The sequence below is a fragment of the Psammomys obesus genome, unplaced genomic scaffold (genome assembly GCF_907164565.1).
Source record: "Psammomys obesus unplaced genomic scaffold, mPsaObe1.curated_primary_1811, whole genome shotgun sequence".
Taxonomy (NCBI): Eukaryota; Metazoa; Chordata; class Mammalia; order Rodentia; family Muridae; genus Psammomys; species Psammomys obesus.
The window spans coordinates 6,869,309-6,888,774 of NW_026596149.1; the positions used below are offsets into that span (position 1 = coordinate 6,869,309).

Below are 19,466 nucleotides of genomic sequence, written 5' to 3' on the forward strand. Positions count from 1 at the left end.
AGACTTAAAAAATAGTACTGGTATACGAAATTCTGAAAAAAAAAAAATTTAAAATGTCGTCTTTATAAATTAAAAAAAAAATCTTTGTGCAACTTAAAAGGCAGTCAATGGAATGGGAAAATACATGTAAGCCATTGTCTAATAAAGACAGAATTCAGAATGCATAAGGAATTCACAGACTCCAACAGAAGGAATAAGCAGAGAACTTGAATAAAAATTTTCAAAAACAATATACAGTAATAACAGGAAGTGCTTCCTAAGTCACTCTTCTTTAGGATAAAGCAAGTGAAAAGCACAATTAGACAGATTGGCAACTTTAGACCATCTCTTCTGTCAGTTTGCACAGCTCCAGTGTGCTAATTGCATGGGCATTTTCAACATTAATTTGATTTACACAGCTTTAGAGCCTAGAAAATACAAACCCAGGTCACCTGTCAACTCTGTGGAATTCTGTATCTATTCCTGATTTATGCCTCTCTGTCTTCTCTTGTATGTTCACATAGCCTAGAGACCACCCATTTCACTCTCTTTTCATGAGACATTCAGTCCGTTATACAGACTCTATGAACCTGACCCCATCAACCCTAGCTACCATAAAGGCCCTCCCTTTCAAGATCATTATTCTAGAGATTAAAGTTTGTATTTTCTAGAGATGCTAATATGCAATCCACAACTGCTAATCAGCTTAAGAAATAATACATTTGTGAAAATAATATATGTAGGCGAAGATATGAGGAAACTACAGCCTTTTTTTCTCTTGGTGGTGGTTATCTAAACTGGTGCAGCCACAGAGGAAAATAGCTTGGAAATTCCTCAAAAAATTAACTGTCAAATTGCCATACTGCTCAGCAATTCCACTCCTAGAAATGTTCCCAGTCTAAATACAATGATTTAAACCATCTGTTGCCATATAATCACAGCTAGGTTTAGCTAAAACACTTCTATCTAATAATATTAAATGAACTACCATTCTGATTTCATCTCTGTTGCTGTAACAAAACATTTTTTCCAAAAGCAATTTAGGGGAAGGGAGGGTTTATTTGGCTAACACTTTCAGGTCACAGTCTATTTTTGAGGAGAGTCAGGGATGGAGTTCAAGCAAGAACTTAAGGGAAAAAATCATGCTTGGACATTGCTTACTGGCTCACTTGCAGACCCACACTTCGGTATCTTTCTTATACAATCCGGGACGACCCACTGAACGAATGGTGCCACCCACAGTGGGCTGATCCACCTTCCAGCAGTCAGCAGTTCTCCACAGACCTTACAGCAGTCAGCAGTTCTCCACAGACGCGCCTACAGGACAGTCTGACATACACAATTTCTCAGGTAATTATTGGCTGAGTCAAGTTGATAAAGTTGACCAGGCCAACCATTGTTAGTAAAAAAAACCAATAGCTACTGGTTAAGTTAATTTTAAGAAGGATGCTCCAGCGAGTGCAAACGTGAGTGTGCTCAGACATGCACAGGGTAGTTTCAAGGAGCAGCTAAGACAAAAGAGATGGAATGAGCAAGAAACACCAACGTTTCTAGGAGCTGCTCCCTTATCCGACAGTGAGCTTGCAGTGTTACTGTCTCAGCAGAAAACCTCTAAAGCAGATTTAACTGATTTGCTGGGTTGGTTTTTTTGTTTTTTTGTTTTTTTTTTTTTTTTCAGAAAATTCATAAATCTTTCAAAATTGTTAGTTGAGGGGTTCATATGTTTTTTCTTTTTGTAAAGTCATAACTGTTGATATCAAATAATATTAATTTGCTTCAGAAATGGGTTCTGAGTGCTGAGTAGGCTTTCTCACTGGGTATCCAGCGCAAGTGGTGCTCACAGTCAAACACTGTGGAAAATAAACATGTACACAAAGGCTAATTTATATGCCTTTAAATTCCCCTTCCTGCCAGCGGACAACAGCTAACAGGGTGACATTTACATTGACATCTGCCAAAAGTCTGAAGAAACAATTTACTAGTTTCTTTCAGATGAGAAAGGACATATTTTTCAGACAACCTGGTGATAGTAGATACTGAATGAATTTCATTGCATTTCCCTCAAGTAGTAAAGCTCAGAGAAACAAAAGGTAAGGAAGGAATGGTGGGTTGGGAGGTAAATCAGTTGGTAATGTGCTTCCCAGTCAACCTGAGGACCACAGTTCCATCCCCAGCTTTCAGATAAAAAGCTCTATGTGCTGATACATGCTTATAATCCCGGCACTGGGGAATCAAAGGCAGCCGAGTTCCTGGAGCTCAATAGTTGTCCAGCCTAGTCTATTAGCCAGCCCCAGGCTCCAGTGAGAGACACTGCCTCAAAAAGTAAAGCAGCAAAAGAAATGCTTAATAGAGCAGGAGAAACTGTTTTCCCCAGAAAGAGGGCTCTAATTGGCCTTCCAACACCATTTGATCAGCCCTGAAATCGTATATAGACAAGTACTGCTAAACAGAGAAGATTGCATTTACACGTTTATTCAGTGCACGCATAATAACAATAAAAGAAGAATCACGCACATGTACACACACACACACACACACACGCACACACACATATGTACACACACACACACACACACACACATTTTTTAAATGACGCTAACGATACAATAAAGTCCTGAAAAGGTAGAAGCCCGCTCAGTGAATAGAAGTGTAGCCTAGACAGGTGTCTGCTTCACATCCGTCTCATCATGTTTGCTCTCTTGAAATGACTGTGACTCTAGTAATCATGAAACAGCATAAACAATTATTGAGAGTTCATTTATTGTCTGGGTTTAATAATCAGGTTAGGTCTTCCTTTTCTACATTTTTTGCGTACGTTTTAAAAGTAAAAATCTTAAGTTCAAACTCAAAATACTCTGTCCTTTCCTTTTACATGAAGAAATTACCTGGAGACTGGAAAATGCTGCAGGACAAAATCTGGCTGTGATGTCACTGCTGAGAGACACTTCCTTTCTTATGTACTGTAGCTAGTAAATGTCTCTAAACAATGTCCTTCTCTGTCTTCTTCCATCATTACACGAGACAATACTTAAAGAAAAATTATTGATAGTCTTGAAAAGAATAAGCTGTTGTAAAGGAACACCTAAAAATATATGGGGTGAGGGCAGAAGAAATGATTCAGAAAACTGTGGTACGTTGATTGGCAGGTGTGTGTGTGTGTGTGTGTGTGTGTGTGTGTGTGTGTGTGTGTGTGTGTCTGTGTCTGTGTCTGTGTTTAGAGGTTTAGGATTAGAAAGTGGGCATCTAGTCATTGCTCAGCATCTAGGGGACACTTATACCAGGGAATTCCTTCTACTGACAAAATTTGAAGATGCCAATGTCCCTTAAATAAAGTAATTCAGTATTTGCATATAATCAACATACATCCTTCTCTATACTATAAATTAACTGTAGGTCATTTATAAGTGGAGAAGTCACCATGTAAATAACCAGCATTCTGCACTGTTTAAAGAACAATGACAAAAAGGAATGTCTGTGTCCAGTGCAAATGGAATTCTCTCCTGGGTTCTGTGGCTAACTGACTCCTAAACACTAAAGCTGCAGAAACGAAGAGCTGTCTGTATTCTCAAATGCCTTGAAGTTTCGCAGCAATGGTACCTGAATTCAGCTTGATTTTTTTTTTCTTCTCCAGCACTGCCACCCCAGTGAATTTTAGATCTCTAACACCCATGAGTTCTGCTAACATAGTGTACCCTGGGCAGTTGTCCAGTTTCCCCAATTCAGGGACATCTCCAGTTACAACTGTAGTCAGAGTCCCTTGAGGTTTCTACTCACTTGTTGCTATAGAAACTGACTGCAGGACCTAAAACCTTAGGAAAAATGCCTGAAGGTTTGAAACTTTGCCTCAGCTCTAAAAATAAACTTCCCCTGGCATAACCATGTATTTCTTTTAAAATTAATTAATTTATGCATTATAGAATACATGGTATTCACTGAAAATTGAAGCAGCTCTATCCAAACTGCTGAAGAAGGTACTTTGAAGGCTATTCCTCCTTACATCCAAGTGACTTATTAAACTGAGAGATGCTGAGTCTGAGAAATCCAGTGTACTTTCAGTTAGGAGAATTTTCTCAGAAGGGATTTTAGTTTCTCAGACAGAAAAAGATGCGTTTACAAAGCTGTCTCCATTTTCAATTACATCTAAACATAAGTTGGTACCAAAGGGATGGATTCGTTTTCAGCAGCTACTATTAACAGTTGACCACAAACTAGGTGCCTTGAGAATAAAAAATAAAAACAAAACAAAACAAAAAATACCTTACTATCTTACCGTTCTGTAAGTCCCAATTTTAGCATGAGTTTTGCCAGGCTGATTCTTGCGCCATCAAGGCTGGACTCCTTTCTTAAGCTTTGGAGAAGAGTCAATTTTCTTGCCATTTCTATCTTCTAGACTAGAGAATACCCATGTTCCCTGGCTCTTGGCCGCTTCCCCTCTCCCTAAAGCCAGCAATGCTACATGTCTCTGACCTTCATTTCATCACTTCAGCTTTTTCCCCCTGATCATAGCCAGATCAAGGCTTTCTATTTCAAGACTCATGTTCAAACATTTAAAACTCCGTGACATCTACAGTCCCTTTTGACATTAGTTAATGTAGTCACAGGCTCCTCCAGATGAGGAAGAGTTATATGTATATGACTTTGATAGACTATTGTATGTATCAAGTTTACTTCTTGTAAAATTTTTGTAATAAACACAAGACTATGAAAAAGACATCAAACCAACAGATCTGGCTATAATTAATATTTGGAGAAAATGTGCTATAAAAATAATGGAAGGAATATGGAGGATGATAAGTTGTAAACAGAAATGGGAGGAATTCAGAGTATGGAAGGTAGCTAAATGAAAATAAGGATATATGGTGAAGCCATAGTGAAACTCATTACTTCATAAGCTAATTTTAAAACATTAGCAAAGTCCTTTAAAATTAAGTCTTTGAGTGATGGTACCATGCATGGGTAGATAGTGCTGATCCCAGAAGCCATGGTTTGTTAAATAAAAATCCTAGTGCCAAATGCAGAATACTTCCCTTGAGTAGTTGGCCAGGAAGGCCCCAGAACTCCCTGTCCACAAGAAATTATATGGGTTATGGTCATTGTCATTAGTTGTCCACCAGAACAGGATGGTAAGAGCCTATTGATCAAGATATCACATATCTTAGCTGAAGAATAAAAGAAATCCAGTCTAGAACTGAACTGGGAGATTTCTCCCTGCTGACTAACCTTTATAGTGACAGAAGCTGCTATGTAGGCACCTGGGGGAGGAGAGTTAGCAATGGTCTTTCCCAAGTTTAGCCCTACAATATCAACTTGCAAAGCAAGTGCCACTGACCAGTACAATAATGTACGGACTAGTACATGATGATTATAGGAGAAACCAACTGATTAGATCTGAGGAGGGAGATCATGCCTTAGCACCAAAGACTCACAAAGACCCATAGCTGGGAGCATTAATGCATACTAGGAGCGAATCTACTACTATTGTTTGCTATAGACATGTTATCAAACTGCCTCTAAATAGTTGTGTTTAACCAATAGACTAGTGTTATCCTAAACATTAATTTTTTTTAAAAAGTTTCTCTTTTCAGCAAACATCATCTAATGCAGATTCATGACTGATGAAGATGCTGAGAACCAGTCATTGCTGATGCTCATAATAAACTGGACACTCGTGTCCCTCCTCCCAGGTTCAGGAAACATTAAGAGAAAAGGGCAGAAATAATAGATGAGCTACAGGACAGAGAAGGGCTAAAAAATACTAATGGGTATGACATGGATGTGGCACTCGTGAACTCATGAGAGTGGTAGCTGCTCACACACAGACTGCATAAAACAAAGCCAGTAAAAAACACCAACCATACATGGGGGAGGGTCGCATGGGGCTCCACACCATGCAAGGGAACTAATGACTGCCCAAGGTTGTTGAGGGAGAGGAAGTCATTGTCTTCAGTGATGTAACCTCTAATGAGTTACTCATCCTCCAGGGAACAACTTCATACCCATGCCTACATGAGTGATCCTGATTAAAATTAATGTATCACAAAGAGAAAACAAAATAAAAAGACATGAAAGTAGGATGGAGCCTGGGTGGGAGGAAGGCAGTAGAGGCAGGAGAAAATTGAGAGTGTAGAAAAATGAGTGTGACAACAATATAATATATCCTTAGACAATAGACTTCTACATAATCTATGCATCAAAAAACACAGGTGAAATATGAAAGCAATTCAAAGGAGCATACTGAAACCACAAAATACATAGCAGTAAAGTGATGCCTCATGGGGAAATGTATAGCTTTAAATGCTAATGTTGGAAAAGAAGCTTTAAAACCCACAACAGATACAGCATTCTACTGTATAAAATGAGAAAATAAAGAGAAAACTATGTTCAAAGTAGTTTTTAAAATATTAATTTTTGTTTATAAACATACTTTTAAAATTAATTTATTCATTTTACATCCTTTTACATTATTTATTCCTTTTACATCCAATCGTAGCCCCCTCCCTCCTTTCCTCCCAGTCCCACCATCCCTTCTCCTTCCCCCTTCCCCTCCCTTCCTCCTCAGAAAACGGAAGTCCCACCCACCCCAGTGAAGTCACATCAGGATTGAGTGCATCCTTCTGCTGTTGCCTGTAGAGGCAGTCCCACCAGGGGAAAGTGTTCAAAAAGCAGGCAACAGGATCCATGTCAGAGACAGCTTCTTCTCTCCTTACTGGGGAACCCACATAAAGACCAAGCTTCCCATTGACTACATCTGTGTAGGAGTCCCAGAAGTTACAGCAGAAGCAAGAACAACAAACCACAAACTCTTGATACCTCAACAGTGTTAGTTTCTCCATGTTATGTTTGTGCTTCCTGTTCTATAAACTTAGTTAGTGCCAGACCACTAACTGTTCCTGGAGACAGTGCAGTGAGAACACAATAGATTTCAATGAACTGGAAGCTATGACTACAATTTGAGTATCTGGGGAGTCCACAAAGAAGTTCAACCAACAAAGAAAGTTGCTATGGCGATGGGCAGCGGCATTGCTGATTACAATAAGGAGCCAAGGCTGCTGCTGTGAAGAACCTACCTAGAAACCAGGAGCATCCCTGGATCATCCCTCGGTATCCCTAGCTTGCAGTAGTGAGCAGGCCACTAGCGGAACCATGGAGGATAATGAAAACAGCTCAAACCTCTCAGCGATATGTAAATTATGCCTACAATTCAAGTTGGCTCATGTGCTTTATAGAGGTAACGAGAAACAAGTTTGTGTTCTGGTGGTCTAAGAAGTAGCAAGTAGGTCCTCAAGAGCAAAGTATTAGCCTTTTTATGGCTATTTTGTGTTAAGTCTTTGTGGACATTTTGGCTGGCTATTACAAGAGAGAAACTTTGGATATATGGAACTTGAAATTAAAATGCAGGCATGAGCACTTCTGAGTGGCAGAAGGGGAAATGGGTTTTTGTTTGTTTGTTTGTTTGTTTGTTTATTAAATGTATTTATTCATTTTACATCCCAATTGCAGCCCCCTCCCTCCTTCTTATCCAGTCCCACCATCCTACCCTTTCCTCCCTCCCTTCTCAGAAAAAAGGAGCCCTCCCCCTTACCAACCTGCCCCAGAACATCAAGACACATCAGGACTAAGCACATCCTCTTCCACTGAGGCCAGACAAAGCAGCCCAGCTAGAGGAAGGTGATCCAAAAGCAGGCAACAGAGTCTATGTCAGTGATAGAAGGTTGTGAATGATGGAACACACACAAGGTTGCTGTCAACTTGAAGAAGCCCCACCGTGCTGACTTGTCTCCTTTTCCAGTTTCCTCATCCCACTCTTTGCTCCTGCTCTCTAGATCTCCTCCCAAATGAATTTTCTCTTGTGCCTTTGTCCTTCCTTTGAGGAAAACCCAGCTGGGACATTGATCTTCACACCTGCATACTGATTCCCCTGGCCACACAAAGCTGTGCTGCCTCTTCATGTGTTTTAGAAAGGATTCAACACAACTTGGAGTCCATGGGTTTGGATAAGGCCACTCCGCTTGGGAGAATGAAGGCTGGCAGTTTTCCCTAGGGAAGACATCCTTCCAACTTGACCTCATTGCTAATGGCCCCTTCTTGCCCACAGTTTGTCCTCTTTAGGAGTTCCATTTCTTTGAGGCAAACAAACATGTAGCTTATCTCTTCACATTAACTCTCCTCAAAGGTGACTGGTAAACATGAAGAATTAGCAAACTGCATCAACCCTAAGAGAGTTCCTCTATCCTTCAGTTAATCTCATTTATTTTCTTTGCTGCTTCACAGTCTCTGAACTATGTTTTCCTCTTTTTAAATGACAGACTGTTTTCTTTGGCACAGCCCCAGAGTACAGCAACAGTTAAAATCGCAGCTATGTGAAAGATCTGTATTTGTTTAGAATTTACTCCGAAGGCCGTGAGAGCAAGCGACCTGGATTTTAGAAGCAGCCCCAGGAAATTCACAGGATTTTCTTTCCTGTCTTCTTGCCAGGGAGCTGGCTTTTCTTTGGCCAATGGCAAGTTGCAGTAAGGTCAAATTTTAGGCTAGCTGGGCTCTCTTAGGATATCAGTCCCCTTGCTTTCTCGCTCTATACTTACCGGATACAGAACAATAACTGTGACGGGATGCTGACTAGCTTAGGCTTCCACATGACAAATGGGACAAATAATCTCCCAAAATCTATTTTGGAGATACATCTAACCTAACAAAGAAAAGATTGACTTTGTGTACACACATCCATCATGCCATGAATAGCAATCCAATCTACTTTAAAAAAATATTCAAAAGAACACTACAACTGCCCCCAAGTGACCTAAAAAGGACAAAAGAGCTGAAGCAGGAGGCTCAGAAGTAAACTTGAAGACTGACAGAGACCTTTGAACAATGGGTAGCTCACATCAATTGATGGAGTGTGGCGGTGTGTTTTCTAATTTATGAATAGTTAGAAATCCTGATTCCTTACCTTGGAAGGAACATAGAAGTAATACTGACCTTGGGTTGGAAGATAGAGGTCAGAGGTAGAATTAAATCCACTTTTAGCCTCATCAAAATTAATATTTTGTTAGTGTGGCAAATGTTTAAAAAATATTTGTAAACATAGAGCATCTTTGGTATTGACTTTATCCACTTGACTCCCAGTGATTAAGAAAAGCTGCCAGCGATCAGAAGCACAGGGTTCCAACGCTGGTGCCTACCACAGAAACCTCTCTGAAATCTGCCGTCAGGATACTCTGGTACTCTGCTTGTAGGAGCTGCACTTCTTGTTCCCTTATTCTTTTCTTATGAAACAACTCTTTGTACTTCCTTCCTGGACAGTAAATAACCTGGTTGTGCAGCATCGTTAGTCAATCCCGAAGGATCTGCTTCACAAGTAACCTTCAAGGGATGTTTATTTTGCTCTATCTTCTCCAGGAAACCAGGGATAACAGAATTTGCTTTGGCTCCGGCTGACTTATCCACTTATCCATTCATTTATTTCTTTTTTCTTTTTTTTTTCTGTCTTCTAATTCACAAGGAGGGTTGATAATTAAGCTTTTACCCTTGAAGACTTTTGGTTTGGTTTTGAGACAAGGCTTGTAGCTTAGGCTGACCTCAAACTCTTTATATAGCCAAGGATGAATTTTATTTTATTTTTATTGTTTGTTATTATTATTTACATTTTATCAACACGGCATCCCAGCTGCATCCCGCTTCCCCATTCCCTCCCAATCCCATCCTCCCTCCCTCAGCTTCTCCCTGCCCCTTTCCAAGTCCATGGACTGGGGAGGACCTCCTCCCCTTTCGTCTGGCCCTGTTTTATCAGGTATCTTCAGGGCTAGCTGCTAAGTCCTCCTCTGTGGCCTACCAGAATTGCTCCTCCCTTGGGGGGTGGGAAGTCAAAGAGCCTGCCATTGAGTTCCTGTCAGAGATAGTCCCTGTTCTCTCGACTATGGGAAACCAATTGGTTATTGAGATACCATGAGCTTTGTCCGAGTAAAGGCTCTAGGTTATAAAGGATGAATTTTAAATCCTGATTCTTCGGCCTCTATCTCCTAAGTGCTGGAGTTATAGGTGTGCACCACTATGCCTGGCTCATGAAGTGCTGGGGAATGAACTTGGGGCTCTATGGATGCTAGCCAGATACTCAACAAACTAAGCTATATTCCCAGCCCCATCCTAAAAATATTTAAAATGTGAACAAGTCCAGCAAAAGGTTACTTTAAAGAAAAATGGCCTATTTATGGATAACAGAATTACACAGCAAAGAAGAAATAAAGAAAGAAAGGAAGACATAAGGAAATAAGGAAGGAAATTGGGAGAGAAGGAGTAGGTAAAATTTCTCAGGTTCCATTTTTCCTAATAAGATTATAGAGAATGAAAATTTTTGAGCAAGTTTTTATTATTATTAGCAAGAATCTCCTTAGGAACTATGTTTCAAGTTTAGACACCAAATGACTGTCATAATCTTCCTTGTTTTGCCAGATAATAGATAGTCCTTCCATATCTAAAAATAAAGTCATATTTTTTAAAAACCTAGGGTTGGTAAAGGTTCAACAGTGTGAATATAATGACAAATTTTGGTTGAAACTTTTTCCATTATGTAGGCAGAATGGCTGTTTGAGAGCACTTCCATTTTCAGCTGCAAATCTAGGCATTTTTTGCACAGATACAAAGTTGGAGCACCACAGTCTGTTGCCCAGTATGGGGCCATGATAACAGGTTCCTTCCTCTCCCATTACTTTCAGATAATCAGCATTTTCTAAGTCTTGAGTTATGGTCCTGCCTACGACTTGCCTTCTTTGATTCTAGACTAATTACTTTTCTATATTCTTCCTATCTATATTCTTCAACTCCTACAACTCTCCCAATTTAATTGACTTTCCCCCTACTCCCTCATTTTCAGTTGGTTTTTACATTTCTGGTGTCAACAAAACAAAATGGAAAACTCATAAACCTTACCATCCCCACCAAGGATAAATATAAGAACATCCCAGCAGTCACTGTTAAAATCCAGTCTTGGACACGTGGATCAGCGGACACTGAGAGACCAATGTACAGTCCTACAAAGGCCGTCAGGGCACTTATAAAATTCATCAGGATGGCAGTCCTGGTGGAGAGTCCAGAGCTTAAGAGCACTGCAAAGTCTCCTGGAGTTTGGGGGTGGGGGAGAGCAAGGAAGGGAGAGAAAACATCACCATTACTTATTTGAAGATGCTTGTGATAAATTCATGTACTACTAGTTTATTTTGAATTCTGGTGAAGGGAACTGGTTTGGGGAGCACAGACGAATGATCAGTTAGTCAGGCACATCCAACTACATTTCTGCGGCTCTCTACCTAGTTGAAGTTAAGGCTGGAAACGGATCTATTCCCTTGCCTAAATCAGCCCACCCAGAGGGGTCTGTAACATGCTCTCCAATCCCTGATGTCCTGTGGCATTTTGAACTCAGAAAAAAGCAAAACAAAGGCACCCTCCAGCCAACAGCTTCTCCATTCATTTCTGTTGTTGCTTTGGCCTAGATCTTGGCCAGGAGAATAGTGATACTGTATTGGCTTTTATGACGTACTTATTGGGATCTGTTGTAGAGAAAGAGGAAAACTACATAATTAGAGACTCCTAAATCCTTGAAAAGTTGATTAGAGAAAGAAAACCTTTCTGTAGAAAATGGTTTTCTACCTTTATGATCAAAGAACATCATCTGTTATTTTCTTTCCATACCTTTGTGTCCAAAGATGAACATTCTACCTAGAAATCTAGAGTATTTATTTCTCAGTCTATATCAACAATAGAGGCTAAAAGTGAATAGAGAAAGCATGTAAGATTTCATTCCCTAATTCCATTGCAGAACTGGTCCCAGAAATAGCTCCTGATCCCACCATAGTGGCCTGCACTGCTCAATGATTTGAAGGTGAAGGTCAAATACCAGGCCACTAGTATAGTAGCTAAACACTTGGCCATAGAGTTTGACTTCCAGACCAGTTAAAATTTAATGGGCTCAGAAAGGACCTTGGCTAAAGTGGGTCAATAATAGCTTGGGAACAGGACTTTGGGGAATGGACACTGAAAACAAGAGGGCAAGGGCGGCCCATGGGACAATGTGAACTTGAACTTGAAAGCAGAAGAACGAATGTGTCCTAGTTTCCTCTTTCTTGTTATGATTATACACCCTGACCAAAAACTTAGGGGTGGAAAGAATTTGTTTTGTATTATACTTCCAGGTCAGTCCATCATGGAAGGAAGTCAGGACAGCAACTCAAGCAAGATCTTGAAGCAGAAACCTTGGAGGGATGGATGCTGCTTGCTGGCTCACTCCAGTGTAGGCTTGGCTAGCTTCATGGTAAGGCTCAGGACACCTTTTCAGGCAGTGCTGCTGTCCACCAAAGGCTAGGCTCTCCTAACCCATCAATGAACAATGAAGACAATCTTTCAAAGCCTCACCTAGGCAACCCCTCAATGTGTACACTCTCCTGAGGTGATCCTAGGCAGTGTAAATTGACAAAGCTAACTGGCTTGAGCCCGCCCTCTAGGACACAGATAGAGACAGCTCTCCCTGCATTGACTCTAAGCTGTTTCAGAGAACTCTATTTTAGTCAATCTTGGTTTCTAGGAAGAAGGACAAATGTACAAGGTTATTGAGTTTATATAGTAAATATAGTTTATACAGTAAATATAATATTGAGTTTATGTAGTTTTATGTGAGTCTAATACCATATACCTGTTGCTTCAATTTTATGTTTAGCTTTAATTATTCTGTATTAATCAGGCTGATGAATGCTTTGATTTTAATTTAAATGTTGTTTTATCTCAGGCCTGTTTTTCGACACAGCAGTTTCCCTCTTAACATGTTTGCTATATTGAACATTCAAATTTTGAAGTCTTTGCCAAAGTTCTTTAGAATGATTTCTCTGAATGATGCTCTCCCACACCTAATCAGCTGGAATCCCTAAGGAATAATTCCTAACCCTGGGGGAAAAGGTAAGGACTTTACATGAGTTTTATCTCAGAGTACATGTTTTTGTTTGTTTAGTTTATTGTTTTTTTTTTTTTTTTGGTTTGGTTTGGTATGGCTTGCTTATGGTTCAAATAAATTAAAAATGGAGAGTGTTTGAAAAATAATACTATCTTCTGGAGAAGATTCCAAGCAAACTATTGGTGGGGATGTATTGGGACTCCCTCAAGAACCAGGAACACATACCCATCTCATGTGGAATTTCATGGCACAAAATAGCAATTGTTGTGGTCACTCCTGACTCCAATGACGATGAGAAGGCTGTCCCTATTACTAGGCCATCTGCAAAATTATGCAGGCTATCACCAACCAGTATCATAATTGCCAATAAGCTGATGGTTTTGCCTAAAGAGTCAAACAAAGGAGTGGGATGTATTAATAAAGCATCACAGATGTCATGGTTACTTCACACCCAAGTACCTTTCCCATCCACTTTAACATTCTTATACTGCACCTCATTAAACAGCCCTAATAAATTCTACTTTAAAGGTAAAGGCAGAGCTGGAAATAAAATGTAGAACCAAATAAAACTGAAATACTCACTATTTTTTAACCGCTTTGACCAATTATAAAATAAATTAGCTGTTGACTATTGGTTTCTACATTTTATTGAAATAAGCTATGATGATTTGAATGTGAATGCCCTTCCCCCTGCTTAGGTTCATATGTTTAAATACTGGGTCCCCAGTTGGTGAAACTGTTTGGCAAGGATTGGTAGGTATAACTCTACTGGAGGAGGTATCACTGAGGCAGGGGGGGATTTCAAAAGGCTTACTTCATTCTGGGTACCTTCTGTACTTTCTACTTGTGGTTTGAGACAGAGCTCTCAGCTATTCCTGCCTTTCTTCTACCGTCATGGACTAATCTTCTGAAGCACTAAGCACAACTAAATGCTTTCTTTTATAAGTTGCCTTGGCCACAATATTTTGTCACAGCAATAAAACAGTAACTAATACACATGGTATGCCAAAGATGAAATCTACAGCAGTGCTGTAGATCCGTGAATAGCTACTAACATCCTTTCTGCCATGGTCTTTGTAAGGTATTCTATGAAAACTTAAGAATTGTGTTGTGTGTAAGATGCTGATGACCCTCACATTCTTCATATGTTGTAACTTGACTTTCTTATGTAAAGCTGTGATGAAGCAGAGCCTTGAGAGTGATCTTAGATGATGAGTTGGGGCTACTGCCTTACCCTGTTTGCCATGCAAGGGCACAGTGAGAAGACCCATCAGTGAACCAGAAAATGGGCCATTGCCTCCCCTTGGCCTTTCTTTTCTAGACACTAGAAAAGAAAATTCTGTCATCTAGGAAACTGTAAGGCACAGCAGTGTTAGTGGGCTGAGACAAATCTCCCTGCGGGGGACCACTTGCATGCTGTTGGCCAGCCAGAGCTGTTGCTCTGACCTTGATGATCTTGCATCAGGCTGCTCAATGTACTTCCTGTCCTCATGAGATCATTGTGTTTCCTGATCTGACTGGGGATTAATGACTCTCCTAAACTGCCTTGTTCGCTCTGTAACTGTGTCCACAACAACCACAAATGACTTTTCCAGCTCCCAAATTATCTTTGTAATATTATCTTTGTAAATTATCACTGTACTTGTCTTTCTGCAAAACAAAAACAAAATAAACAAACAAAAGAAAATCATTCAGTACTAGACCAGTTAGATACTGAATTAAGATAAGATTTCATTTACATAGGATTATTCTATTTTGTGCAGGCTCTCTGCTTAGTCGTTAATATAAATTAATTGATCATAATTGGGTTTGGGTTTTAATAGAAAAACAAACCCAAATTTAAATAAACTCAGTTGCATATTGCAACCCAATTATAGACTTGAGCAACTAACAAAATGTACTTTGAGAATAACACTTGTTCTGAACTGTGCTATTTCAGCTAATAAAGTAGACATCAATAGTGAAGTCTAAAACTTCACTCTTCAGCTTCAAATATGCTGCAAAAGAGGTGTAAGTACTAGTTGTTGTCACTGTTAGAACTAAATACACTTTCCAAATAATTGTATTTAGTAGGAATACAAAGAGTTTATTTTGTGTTCAATGGCCATTCATGGCCTAAGAATGAGAGGTACTGTACATTAATATAACATGGTATTTTGTAAGAAGAATGTGATTTGACACACTGTATACTTAAATGATGGTCAGAGTTTGTATTTTCAAGCAAGAAATAGCTGCACTGACCTTGTTACAAAAGTGGCCTGTGAAATTACTTATTTTTTCTTTTATTATTATTATTATTATTATTATTATTATTATTATTATTTATTATTTATTTGCTTTGTATCCCAGTTCTAGCCCCCTCCCTCATCTCCTCCTCATCCCACCCTCCTTCCTTCTTCTTCCCCTATCCCTCTTCCTTAGTTCACTGATAGGGAAGGTCCTCCTCTACTGTCTGACCCTAGCTCTCAGGTCCCATCAGGACTGCCTGGATCCTCTTCCTCTGTAAGCTGGCTAAAATTTAATATTTTTTAAAATTCATTCACTTTACATCCTAATCATACCCCCTTCCCTCACATCCTCCCGGACCCACGCTTCCTTTCTCTTCCCCTGAACCCCTTCCCCTAGTCCTCAGAAATGGGGAGCTCTCCTACCCTACCAACTGACCCCAGCCTATCAAGTCTCACTAGGACTTCCTGCATCTTCTTCATCTGTGGGCTGGTAAGGCCATCCTGCCAGGCAACGGAGCCCATGTAAGAGAGATTCTCTGATCCTCTTGCTAGGGAGCCCACATGGAGACTGAGCTGCCTATGACTACATCATATACCCAAAATATGCTTCACCATACAACAAAGATAATTGCTCAACTGTGTTCATAACGGCTTTATTCATAATAGCCAGAAACTAGAAACAACCCAGACTTCCCTCAACCAAAGAACAGATAAAGAAACTGTGGTACATCTACATAATGGAATACTATTCCGCTATTAAAAACAAGGACATCATGAAATTTGCAGGCAAATGGATAAATATGGAAAAGATCATCATGAATGAGGAAATCCAGATCCTGAAAGAGAAGCATGGTATAAACTCATTTATAAGCAGATATTAGCCGTATAATACGAGAAACCGTACTAGAATCCACAGGCCTAAAGAAGCTAACAATGAAATTTACTCTCCCTGACAGGGTGGCCTTAGCCTTACTAGGCTACAGAGAAAGAGGATACTGACAGTCCTGATGAGACCTGATAGTCTAGGGTCGCTATCAGTGGACTAGGGGAAGGATATCAGGGTGAAGAGGGAGGAAGTGTGGGACTGGGAGGAGATGAGGGAAGGTGCTGCAGCCAGGATACAAAGTGAATAAATTGTAATAATAATAATAATAATAATAATAATTTTTAAAAGAACAGGTTTCACTATGAAGAAAACAATGACATTTACTTATAAGCTCATACTGGTTTGTAATATTAAGAACTGTTCTCAGTGGTGGAGCTCTCATCTGGCATGTATGAGGGACTAGGTTTACTCTCCAGTCTGAGAAAAATAGAAGTACAGAACAAACTAACATCTTGCTCAGGGTTTATTAACTCAGGTTAAAACTGGAGAGAGTTCAGGAAGTGATCATAAACACACAGGATAAATACCAAATTTCTGAGCTCAACATTGACCCGAAAGTTCTCAGACTCTGATGACACTATGATATCACTTAGCTGCTCCTGCCAATTTCCAAAAACAAAGTTTCTCTTTGTAAAATAATTCAATTTAAAGCAACACATTTCAGCCCAGCTGCCTGTGAATAAAACTCCGTTTTCCTTATGCCTACATGCAGTTTTAATACTGATAAAATATATTCCACTTCAGCATTTCGGTGATGTAGCTCTTTCTAGGAAACAGTGTTGCCTATTTTCCTTGTCTATCACTTTATTATCTCTGATTATAGGCTTCTAAATATCACAATGTGGGTATATAAGAAGAAAGAAAAACACGTTTGTCTTTGCACATTTGCAAGCAAGCCACAAAGAACACATATTTGAAAATTTGCATATTCAGCAAGATCATTTAAGCAGTTAGTGGAAGATAAGCATTTGCCAATAATTTAACATACTTGATACCAAACTAACTCTAATATTTCACCTTTGTTAATGTACCTGGCAGTCTTCAGGGTCACGCATCCTGAACTATCTGATATTTTCCACCATGAAGCATGGGCTAGAACTAATATGTTTTGGGGTTTTGTTTATTTAAATCAGACCTTGGACAGGATTTTCACATCCTGTCTTCTGAAATACAAGTGGAGTACTACCAACAAGGTAATATAAAACAAGTAATCACATAGTCAAAGCTAACTCAGTGTTTTCCTGGCAAAGGGCAGCTATACGTGCTAATTTGGATTTGCTCACTGTTCATTCTGTATGCCAAGCTTGATACCTGTGGGAGAAGATTATTTGCGTGAAATGATTGTTGCTCCCTGGTGTAGTTTCCATACTCTGCTCCTAATTCAACTTGTCATATCTTTCCCCCCCCCCTTTCCTTTATTTCAAAAGTAAAAACAGCAAAGTCTGATGTAGACCCACTATGTGCCAAACATTCCAAATTCATACTGGAACTAAGAATTATACAAGAATTAAATAATATCCTTGAGCTGTAGACATGGCTCAGCAGGTAGGAACACTAGCTGCTCTTTCAGAAGATCAAAGTTTGATTCCCAGCACCTACATGGTGGCTCACAACCACTTTTAACTCCAATTCCAAGGGATCTGAAACCCTCCTCTAGCTCCCAAGGGCCCTTATGTATATGCAGACAAAATACACACATTAAAATTTTGAATCAATTTACAAAAGAACTAAACAACATCCTGAAAGCAAAATGGGACCGAATATGAAATTACTGTTTCGAACCAAATTTGTAAATTTCATGACACTATCACTAAAACAGAGCAAGTGCTGTCATAATAACAAGTAGAGTAGTAATATGTGTTTATTCTTACTAGTGTTTACAGTCCAAACTACATGGTAAACTACAGTCAATGAACATGAACATGAACATGCTTGTTCAATTCTCCGGCGCACACACAAGGTCTCAAGCACAGCACATCTTCAGACAATTTTTCCATGGTGGTGATCAATTCCATGGCCTTATCTCTACCAGGCAAATGCCCTACTATGGAGCTGCAGCCTCAACTCCACAAAGTATACTCTAAATAAATAAAAAAATTAAGAGAACCCATTGATAAATGCATGAATGAATATGTATGCATGAATGGAATAAAGTTCAGCTTGGTTTGTGGTGTCCTTGGGAGGCAGACAAGAATGGGTGCTCACTGAAGATCTTATTGCAAAGCTTTTCACCATGAAACAGAGTTCTACTATGTGGTCTCATTGATTTTGACATTATTTGTTTAAAAACAGATATAATCTTTTTCTATACCACTTTTTATACTTAAGTTTTAACTATGTAAAACTGGTACTTACAGTTTCTTTTGGAGGCTGGCACATCACCTATGGTTGGCTCAGCTGGCTGTGAATCTTCTGGGCCTTTCTATGTTGAATTAAAATATAATCAGTGAAAAGTGAGTAACCATCACCTTAGGTTGGAACCTGAGACAGCTAAAGAATTACACTGACGTTTAAAGGACATTTTACTACTCCAGATCCATATCTGAACTGACATCTTACATATTCACCATAAAGTACAAGGACTGTCATGTGTAGGGAGAAAGTACATCCTCCACAGAGGACTGAATGCTTCTCAGCTGGCCTGTAGTTCATTCAAATTCTTTATGTCACAGAAGCCTTTACTGAAGACAAAAGTTTAGAAACTGGTTCTTGACCTAGTTTGGCATGTCTTGCAAAGGCTGTCCTTGGATTCATCTCTCAGTTCATAAGTGGATGGATGGTGCCCTCAGGTATAGGAGAAAAACCCAAGCCAACTCAATGCATTGTGTCACTCCATGGCTCTCTTTATTGCTTTGCCAGTCAGTAAGAAAAAAAATACCATATACAAAGTCTAATACAAAAGTCTAGATACAAAAGAGGACTAGATTATCCAGTCTTCAACTTTTTTTTTTAAGATCTAGTTCTTTAATTTACATGAGTGCTCTATTTGCATGTACACCTGCATGCCAGAAGAGGGCACCAGATCTTATTATAGATGGTTGGGAGCCACCATGTGGTTGCTGGGAATTGAACTCAGGACCTCTGGAAGAGCAGACAGTGCTCTTAACCTCTGAGCCATCTCTCCAGCCTCACTTTATGAGATTTTTAAATTGCCATATGCATGAGTTATGATTTTAATTTCAGAGATTAGACCATATGTAGTGCAATTTCTGGTCCACATTCTCTGTGGTTACTCTGAGTTATGAAGAGGACACATTTCAAATAACCATTCTACTCAAGTCCAGTTTGGCTAACCAGCGAGCTTATTGGGCTTACTTACAAGCATCTGAGTGAAAGGGTACCTACAGGAACCTGAGTGATCCCACAGCAGTCACAGCACAAAAAAGTCCCACCCCAGGGATTTATAACTTCCCTTAGCTGCATGAATGGAGACCCACCA

The 19,466-nt window shown here is 39.6% G+C and overlaps 1 protein-coding gene across 1 annotated transcript in view; it reads right to left on the reverse strand.

Moving 5' to 3' along the window:
- The window catches only part of Slc39a12 (solute carrier family 39 member 12), an 89,877-nt gene that overhangs the window by 15,283 nt on the left and 55,128 nt on the right, over window positions 1–19,466 (reverse strand). Inside the window, exons 10-12 of the mRNA XM_055593807.1 lie at window positions 18,383–18,449; window positions 13,139–13,297; window positions 10,903–11,090 (exon numbers count right to left, since the gene is read on the reverse strand). Coding sequence (XP_055449782.1) covers window positions 10,903–11,090; window positions 13,139–13,297; window positions 18,383–18,449 — 414 coding nt within the window. The remainder of the gene's footprint in view (window positions 1–10,902; window positions 11,091–13,138; window positions 13,298–18,382; window positions 18,450–19,466) is intronic.